Source organism: Endocarpon pusillum, assembly GCF_000464535.1.
Source record: "Endocarpon pusillum Z07020 unplaced genomic scaffold scaffold1300, whole genome shotgun sequence".
In the NCBI taxonomy this organism is placed as follows: Eukaryota; Fungi; Ascomycota; class Eurotiomycetes; order Verrucariales; family Verrucariaceae; genus Endocarpon; species Endocarpon pusillum.
In genome coordinates, this window is record NW_006913659.1 from 467912 (window position 1) to 477099 (window position 9188).

The following is a 9188-nucleotide window of genomic DNA, read 5'->3' on the forward strand; positions in this document are numbered from 1 at the left end:
GCAAAGCGAAATACCCTGGCTGCCGCTCAAGCTGCATTGTTCTTTACTTTACAGCAACCACTGCCAGAGTGGAGTGCCATGTTTCCTGCTTAACAGCATTCGCTGCTCTTTTTTCGTGCTACGTCTAAAGGGGCTGCGCCTCATGAAAGTGGAGTGCTTTGTCTCTTGCAGAACGGCCTCGACACTGTCTCATGGCCTTCTTAACACCACAATAAACGCAGGTGCGTCGTTTGCAAATAATTGCCCTGTTCTTCCAAGCGCTTCGTGGATACCGCCGTGAAAATAGAGAGTCTCATTGCCAGGGCAAAGCTCTCCTTCCGTTTCTGTGTCCCTCAGACAGGCCTAAGCTCCTTCAGAAGAAAGTCCCATTGTTCGGCGTACAATCAGATTCTTTCCTTCTTTCATCGAGATGATCCATAATGTTCGTCCACTCTTCTGCCAACCGGAGTCGAAGAGAATGGCCTTGATGAGCAGAGGAGATCCCGTGACTCCCTGCACAACCTCTTTGTCCCATCACCCCTTTGTCGTGTCAACAAGTGTTGTGCCTGTGAAAGATCTTCTCGTCAGCGTAATGGCTGTCTATCTCTCTTCCTTTGTCGAGACAGTGGCATTGTTCTCTGATATTCTGCCCTACAAAAGCCCTGCCCTTCTCCTACCTATTGAAGTTCGTTACCCTCGTCATTCACATTCAATCCACAAACAGACACCCACATATGCAACAAACGAACAGCACACACATACCCAAACCTCCAACCACGATTGCATTCGCTTCCAGCATGACGAACATTGCCTCACCTACTCAACAGCAGGCCCAGGAGCAGCCGCAGGGCGAGAAGACTGAGCCGAAAACGAACAACGCTGAGAAGCAGACTCGATCCAGTCAACACTCGATGCCATGCGGTAAGGTTGTTGAGGTTCCTCATCTGACTTGGGACGATGCCGTCCATTTCAAGCACAAGATGACCTCCGCCACTAAGGTTAAGCCTACGACTAATCTGCGGTCTATGCCTGATCTGATTGTCAATGGCAAGGTTATCCCTGCCAAATCTACCTCTGGAAAACACCAGCGCACCAATGCTACTCAGCCTGAGGCGGAGCCACAGTTTTTGCCTGAGCTCACTCCTGAGAACGTCTCGCAGGGTGTGCTGGTCCAGAGCCAGACGACTGTTGGAGTAGCCCGGGAGTACCAACCTGAGATTAGGATGAAACGCACCAGAGCTACTGCCGATCGTCCTGGTCTTCTCACAATCAGCCTCGTCTGCACCAGCCTTGCCCCAGGCCGCGGCAAGATTGCAAAAGGCACCACCTCCGTGTTCGCGATCCGCGACAACGCTCCGATATGGTTCAAATTGGTAAGTAGAAATCACCCAGCCAACATTTTATGCCCAGAGCCGGTTGCAGAGTGGCTACACTTCCGCGTCAGTGAGGCGCAGGCTTCCCAATGCCACCGGCATGAAACTGGCGTGATCAAAGCCCCAGCCGAGGCTCACAAACCAACCGGCCTTCCGTGCTCAGGTGGTGCAACCCAGTCTCCGACGAAGCAAGCTCAAGGTGGATCATCTCAGCCTCCCGCTCCCATCGCTTCCGATGACAAAGACACCATTACGCTAGACATGGACAAACCATTCCCATCTGTAGCCGAAGTCCAGGCTGTATACGCGCAGCCACAGGCTCGTTCCTTCTCCACCACCCACGAGCGTCCAAAGCTACGAGTCACCATCCCCGAGAACCTCCGCCACCTCACCGCCCCTGCAGGCGCCCGAGCCACCGTTCCCTCCGCCGCTAAGAACTCGACCTCGACTCCCCTTAACGCCTCCTCCCGCACTGAGTCTCTTGCTAAGACGTCGCGGACGCCCCTTGCTGAACTTCCTTGATTCCTTGATTTTGCGTCCCTTTCCGCAGTATGTTGGAGTCTTGAAGGGGTTTGGGTGTTTTTTTGAAATTCGACGGCGTTTGCAGGAGTTGGAAGGAGTTTGCGAGTCATGATGGAGCCTGAAGCTGGACTTCTGGAGCTCAGTCCCGTTGATTTTCTTGGCTCTTTGAAGCGAATAGAATGATGATATTTTTGGGGGCAACGACATGTTTCAATTTTTTCTCAACGAGTTTCTTTCTCTGTATGTGACCGCGCGGCTTTCCGCAACAAGACTTGATCTATGAAGACATCGAAGTGGATCGTGTCTCTGCAGCCTTCTGGCACTGCACTCATGTAACTAAGCCCTAGATCCGACGTAGGATAATTTTTGGTCTTCGTTGCGCTACTGTGTGGCTAGTGCTTAAGACGACCGGATATACTGTGTATCTTTGCGATAGTATATTGGCGGTGGAGAGGAACTGCGGCACTGTAAACTAATACATAATCAAATAATTAGCACAACCATGTGATAGCCCCTCGCCGTTCAGGAGTTCTTCGCTGCACAACTTTTGTGTAGCAGTCTGACCTTGCAAGGACCGCAGGACTCAGAAAGTTGAGGGCCAAATGACTGACTTGGTCCCGGATGATGGTGCAGGTGAGTAGAGCATACTAACTAGTAGTAACACACGTTTACATAGATGGCCGGGCGATGCTGTTCGGAGAACCAACTAATTAAGCACGGCCGGTACGGTAGACGAGGAGATGCTCTCTCCGTAACGACCCGGAAAGGCCGGTGGATAAAGATGTTAATTAGAGAGAACATGTCGGTAACGCAATGCTCAGATCGCTGCCGTATCTGTGGTTGGGTCATCATCGTCCGTCCTTCTTTCAATCCTAAACTGTCACCCGAGTCAAGAGCGCAGAGAAACACAGAAAAATACAGTTATCACCACAATGAGAAGAGTGGGCTTGGTGCTAAAGAGAGCCATTGTGACCGACTTACTGGGATCACAAATCATAAAAACACACGAAATTGAAAACTGTCCATGGTTTCTATGGAGCCAGCACAGTGAGCACCAACGCTGTGCTTCAATATCTCCTTAAGACATAGAATTAAAAAGCAGACATGAACCCGATCCAACAGCTAACGTTGCTCTTAAGCCGCGGCACCCATTTCCAACTTCTTGCCTTTCACGCTCCTCCATTCGAACAACAAGGAGCATAAGCAAGCGACCCCTGCGCAAGCGATTGGCAGGATGAAAGTCCTGGTAACAGCAACATTGTATGCCTCGAGCACGCCCGGCAGCTCCTCAGGTGGCGTGACAGCCCGAATATTGGTTGCCCCAGCCCCTATGATCATGGCAGGGTCAATGTTCCTGGTGAATCTTGGAATTTGGCTAATCAGAGTATTCGAGAAGATGTTCTGTGCGATTGATATCGCGATTGCTCCGCCTAGCGTGTTGAAGAAAATTGCTACAGCATTTCCTGACGGCATGTCTTTCTTGTTCAACACGACTTGTGTGGCGATGAACGGGATCTGCACACAGGCGCCAGCACCAGCACCAGCCAGAATCTGATATCCTATCCACATGCCAGTGCTGGAATTGACCTTCAAAGTGTAGAGCATGCCAGAGCCAATAACAAAGATAACGGAGCCAGCCCAGGTGAAGGGAACATACGGCCCTATCGCTGTGATGCTGCCACCAACCACGATAGACGCCAGCGTAGTACTTACCAGATAGGGGATAGTACGAATCCCGGATCCTTCGGCTGTGGTTCCTTTGACCGCTTGGAAGTAGAACGGAAGGTAGAATCTGCCTCGGTCAGCATGAACAAGTTGCGCGATGTCAAGGATGGACTTGCATGTGTGCGTATAGACCCATAGCCAAGAAGCAAGAGAACAAGGCACAAGCAAGGACAGTTCTCTGCTTAAGCAAGATGCGTGGAGGGATCGTGGCTCGGTCTCCCCGTTTGTATTGCAGGTAGCAGAAGACGATGGTGATCAGGCCGCCTCCAAGAAGAGTGCCCCACACCCTGGAGTTGCTCCACGGATACACGCTTCCACCCCACTGGAGGGCTAGAAGAAGGCAGACAATGGCGCAGATCAAGAAAAAGGCTCCCAACAGATCGATTTCACCAATCTTTTCCTTGGTGGTAAGCTTGTTGTGCTTTCGTTCCGGATTCTTGAAGAAGAAAAAGACGACTGCGATAGCGATGCCCCCAAGAGGCAGGTTGATCCAGAACTGTTCCGCGGTCAGGACGCACTGTCAAGGGGTTGAGTTCTCTTCATGCACTTACACACCACCGCCAGGACAGGCGATCCGTAAAGGCTCCGCCCAGGATTGGTCCTACTACAGAAGATATGCCAAACATGCTGGACAGCATGGCAATGTAAATTGCCCGTTTCCGAAGAGGGACCGAGAAGCCGATTATAGTCATGGCTCCTGAAAACAGTGCAGCGGCACCGACGCCCGCCACCGCCCGTCCAACAATCAACATGGTAGAATTGACGGCAGCAGCGCAAATGACGGAGCCGATCTCGAATATGATCAATGCAACAATGTACGTCCATTTGATGTTGAAATAGGTGTACACCTTTCCGAAGCTAGGCTGAAGGGAGGTAGTGGTCAAAAGGTAGGAAGAACCATACCAACCAACGTCATTTAGAGAGTCGAAAACTGTCGTGATCCTCGGAATAGCAGTCGCTGCCTATGGTCAGTGGAAGAAGAACTGACACTTGAATTGCAAGACTCACCAATGATGGTATTATCCAACGCCACCACAAATGTAGACATACACAGACCAAACGTCAAAAGTACTAAGGGGAGCGTTTTTGGATATTTTGACTCGTCATCCTCTCCAGCCTCACCCACGCTGGAAGGCTGCGTGGTTCTTGATGCTGTAAAGACAAGATCTGTTTCAGCCTCTTTACCCTCCGCAGTTCTGCTCTGGTCTGTGTCTGCGACAGGTTCTTCAGCGGCTTCAGAACGCTCCAAAGAGGTTCGTGGATTGGACTGCTTATCCTCGGGGACAGGAATAACGCGTGTCTCTCCATCTTGAGGTTGTTGCGGTGGGTGCGGTTCTATTGACTTCTCCGGAGAGGATGGTGTAGAGGGATTGGTTGCTCTCTCAGGCTGTAAGGGTTTCTTTTGCCAAGGGAACTTCATCTTGAGGACTACTGGTAGTAGTACTTAGTAGTAGTACTGTTCCGTAGTATTGCAGTGCCTGGGCTTGAAATCGCAGAAATGCAGCAGAGAGGGTGAATGTTGTTGGAGCAACTAAGTGTAATGTTGATGTTCCCACCTAACTAATCTACATAGCTACACCCTGGGGCGACTCCCTGCGTTTTCAATGTCTTCAATTATTCGGGTAGAGAAGCATCCGAGAAGGATTTGCCAGACATTAGTTATGTTCTCTGTAAGGTTTGTGCCATTGCGGCAGGGGCCACTTCCCTCGGTAATCTATCGATCCGAGCCCGGAAGCTCGAACCTCTCGTGTATTTTACCTTGCTTTCGTGCTTTACGTAGCAGATATCGCCTAGATTGTCCTTAGGATCAGATCGTAGTAGTTGGCGTGTGTCGAGCTGCTGGATAATTGTGCATTGGGGCATGCATTTCGCTTACCAAAACGGACAGGCCTCGTAATGTGGCCAACTGACATGTGTAGTTAACACCCCTTCATTGGCCACGGGTTGGGGGCCGACATCTCCATTCCCGCAGAACACCCTTAGAGCTTGTTGTTTCCCTGCATTATTGCGTCAATGACAGTCAACAACACCTAACCAGCAGATGCTACGTAGTAGAGACTGGCAAACAATGGTACGATCATGGAACCTCAGCACCCGACCAATTCAAAGATGTTTGCACCCGCAAACCCGGCTCATGTATCCCCTCATGCTCGGTATGGATGGTGCTGGGGTCTGCAGATATGGAATCCAATATTAATCATGACACATGCTTGCCAATTCCTGCTCTGATTTGAAGTGAGAACATCTGTCCGCTCGATACAGACCAAAATATTTGAATGTTACGTTTTACCACGGCTTCCACAAGTCACATTGTAATGGCTGTGCTGAATATTTCAATTGAACCCTTCCTCCTTTGCAGAGTCGTTGGATTGGGGAGCTGGAGGAAAGGGCTAAGCAAGAATTGGTGGAGCTCTGATCGCATCAGAATTCATTCACCGCTTCACGAGGCTGGTAAAGAGCAGAGCGCTGTAGTATCCACCGCGAAAAGAGATAGAGAACATTGAGAAAATACCATATCTTGGCTGGGCACTCTTATGGTCTCGATCTCCCATGTCGAAATATACTCCATTTTAGCTACTAGTATGCTTGACTCGGCTGACCTTGTATTCGACAACAACAGGCTTGTCTTTCTCGAAGATGAAGTGTCCGGCAGCCACAAAGACACTAGTCTCAAGCTCCTTGTATTTTTCACTTCCCGTTTCGAACGTTAGGTGGGTGACTGTAAACACAATAAGTCCAAAGTTGCGTCAGCATTGCAATGCATATAGCGACGAACATGAAGTCCCGTATGGTGTTGTATTTGCCTCTGAACTTCCTCCAAGAATAGCTCCTAATGCTGGAGTGACTTCGACGATGCCTGTATAATTGAGGTAAATCAACTGAAAGTGATACATCAGTAACCAACGGCAAGAGGCAGAGTTGTGGAGACGCACTGCTCTATCCGAGGTTCTGTATTGAGATGGTGTCAGCACGTTCACCCAACAAAGATCCACACTGCGTGTTCATGATGCAGGACATACTCCAGCACTCCATGGGCATTCAACCGTATATGTTTCCCAGTAGGGTCATTGTGGATATAATCATTTCCCACGCCTTTGAATTTGGCATCAACAGCAGGAGAGAAGCCAGACTCGCTCTTCATGGTGCCGCCGAGCATTGGAACGACGGTCAATGGGGTGCCACGCGAGGCGCTGCCGATTCCCATGGGTGGATCAATTACGACTTGGATCGTGAAGGCGGGTTCGAGGGTTGGAAAATCAGACATTGTGGTGGCTTTGTTTCTTTTTCTCCTCAACAGTGGGCTTAGATGAACTAACACGATCCAAAGGAAGGGAAATAATCGCGCAATCACAAAACGAAAGGACTGTATGCTCACAAAGTCAGGCTGTGTGCTTGCGATATGCTGTGTAACAATGGATGAAAGGTGTACCCCCCCATGTGCGGAGGTCCTTCCCCTCCCAGCAGCGTTCCGTATGCCTTGGGGCCCAAAACGCCCGGTGGAAGGGAGGATATCTATCCAGACTGGATGAACCTGACCAGCCAATATCAGTAGCTCAGATCGAGAACCGAGATGCATATGGGCCGCTTCAACTAGTTCTGTGTCATTGCGAGCAGAGAATACACATGGTTGCACAAATCAAAGAAACTACGTGGTGTTCAATGTTGCTGTATCCGGGTGGTCTTGATTCGATCTCATCTAGGGTATATATTACTTCAAACCACTCGCTTGACCTGTGGTCACCAGCTGTTAGTCAGGAATCACGCACAAGCATAGCGGCTTCGTAAAGACGGCTCACCTCGAAGAACCTCTTCAACCACCACACTTGGAATATACACATTCCTACCAGAACGCCGAGCTGGAATACGCTCCACCATTTGACTCTTGCGTTGGTACTTTCTGCGGTATTTCTGTGCGTCCTTTCCCTGACCACAATGTATGCCTGCTCGTCCTTGACTTGAGATAATAGGTCCGAAAGGGATTTCACTGGCACGGGCTGTTAGCCTTGAAGCCCATCTTGAGTTTTCTTTCTCCACACCTTCTTTCTCAAGAGGATCCGATGGGGCATCCTGCTCTGATACATAGACGATTCCATGCACGTTGAATGACACCTCCTTGCTGTTTGCTGACCAATGTTCGTTGCTGAAGCAATATGTGTATTTTCCATCTTGCTTTGCTTCAAAAGAATAGTCTCCAGATGATACGGACTTTTGGTGGGTTTCGTATTGGTTGGAAGGATTTTGTATCTATGGACCACGCACTGTTAGCTCTAGCAAGAAGTTGTGCCGGCCACCGCGCAGTGCATACGAAGAAATCAATATCTAAATTGCCGCTATTTCCAAATTCTCTGTCCCCAACTTGAAAGGTGACTGTCATCCGATCATCTCGATGTAACTGTTCATGGAAACATTCTCGCGAGTGCGCCTTCAGCTGGATTGTATGCCCTAGAACAGAGTTACTCCAGATCACAACGGCCGCTACCGCCGTGAGAATAGTCGGTAACATGAAGCAAAAAAAGTAGAATAGCCTGGAGCGATGGAAGGCAGTTGGAGTTGGCTCTGTGCCAATCTTGGTGAAGTTGTTCGATTCCCAACTTCAGAAACTGTAATGCGGTGCACGGACCACATATCAAATTCTTGGTAAGGGGGCAGTAAAAGGGGGAATTCTCTTCACCCACAATAATATCCACAAATATCAACACCTCGTCTTGCAAGTCTTCATGATGACTGCGATGTTTGCGGCTTTAAAGCTGTTTCGATTTTGGAAGGTAAGTGCTTATATGCTTCATCGTGATCCCTGAACCGTCATGCGTGATCCATCATCCATCATCCACCATCCGCTGCGGCTTGTTGTTAACCGCAATGTACCGGACGGAACCCAAGTCGTGTTCTAGCTCACATAGTATGGTGAGTTGCGTTCAACAAGGACTGCATACGCTTAATAAGAATTCCATGCGTATTCTAATACGCCGAGAGAACTGTCAGTACGGGTCATGGTACATGAGCCCTGAACTTCAAATGTGCGCTTGTTCAGAATCAATTTGACACAACTTCTTCAACTTATTTCTTCATCTTGTTCTACACTTGCCACTGCAGACACTCCTCTACACCCTCGATTTTTTCTGTGTACACGCAAGAACTTCTGCTCGTCTGCCTCCAACTCTACGCCTCCAACTCTACGCCTCCAACTCTACGCTCCAACTCTACGCCTCCAACTCTACGCTTCCATCTCTACGCCTCCATCTCTACGTTCACTTCTGGAAGATGTCTTTCACATGGACAAGACATGTCAACGGACAGGTTGTGCCTTACAAGATGTCAATCTGGGATGCCTTCAAGGGTGTTCCTCCACCGAGACCTAGAAAGTCAGCCAGTTCAGTGAGTTTCCATGCCAGTCAACTCTCAAGTCAATGTCCGCCTTGTAATTTGTGCTATGACCTGCTTCATTCCCCAGACTCTTCAACACATGCGCAAATCAAAGCATGGTTGAGGAGTTGCTGTTGAATCCAGAGATTAGAGACTGTATATAGCACTATTTATCGAGACATGGGCTAACAAATGAGAATCTACAGAGGACCTCAGCAACACCAG

The 9188-nt window shown here is 49.4% G+C and overlaps 4 protein-coding genes across 4 annotated transcripts in view; 2 read left to right on the top strand and 2 right to left on the bottom strand.

Annotated features, from left to right (window-relative positions):
- Positions 1-776: 776 nt before the first annotated feature.
- On the top strand, positions 777-1874 carry EPUS_00800 (uncharacterized protein; the record flags this gene model as incomplete). The annotated part of the gene is made up of 1 exon (XM_007801580.1): positions 777-1874. One exon carries the CDS (start codon positions 777-779, stop codon positions 1872-1874), a length of 1098 nt encoding a protein of 365 aa, XP_007799771.1.
- A 1134-nt stretch (positions 1875-3008) lies between these two features.
- EPUS_00801 (uncharacterized protein) lies at positions 3009-5019 on the bottom strand (the record flags this gene model as incomplete). The annotated part of the gene is made up of 4 exons (XM_007801581.1): positions 3009-3666; positions 3755-4095; positions 4151-4557; positions 4608-5019. 4 exons carry the CDS (start codon positions 5017-5019, stop codon positions 3009-3011), a joined length of 1818 nt encoding a protein of 605 aa, XP_007799772.1.
- Positions 5020-6169: 1150 nt separating this feature from the next.
- Positions 6170-6864, bottom strand: EPUS_00802 (uncharacterized protein; the record flags this gene model as incomplete). Its single annotated transcript, XM_007801582.1, has 3 exons — positions 6170-6318; positions 6376-6548; positions 6620-6864. The coding sequence occupies 3 exons, from the start codon at positions 6862-6864 to the stop codon at positions 6170-6172; spliced, it is 567 nt and encodes a 188-aa protein (XP_007799773.1).
- A 1595-nt stretch (positions 6865-8459) lies between these two features.
- The window catches only part of EPUS_00803 (uncharacterized protein), a gene marked incomplete at both ends in the record, with an annotated part of 2093 nt that continues 1364 nt past the window's right edge, over positions 8460-9188 (top strand). The window contains 3 exons of the mRNA XM_007801583.1: positions 8460-8504; positions 8694-8975; positions 9170-9188. The exon at positions 9170-9188 is cut by the window's right edge and continues 1364 nt beyond it. Of these exons, the coding sequence (XP_007799774.1) occupies positions 8460-8504; positions 8694-8975; positions 9170-9188 (346 nt within the window). The remainder of the gene's footprint in view (positions 8505-8693; positions 8976-9169) is intronic.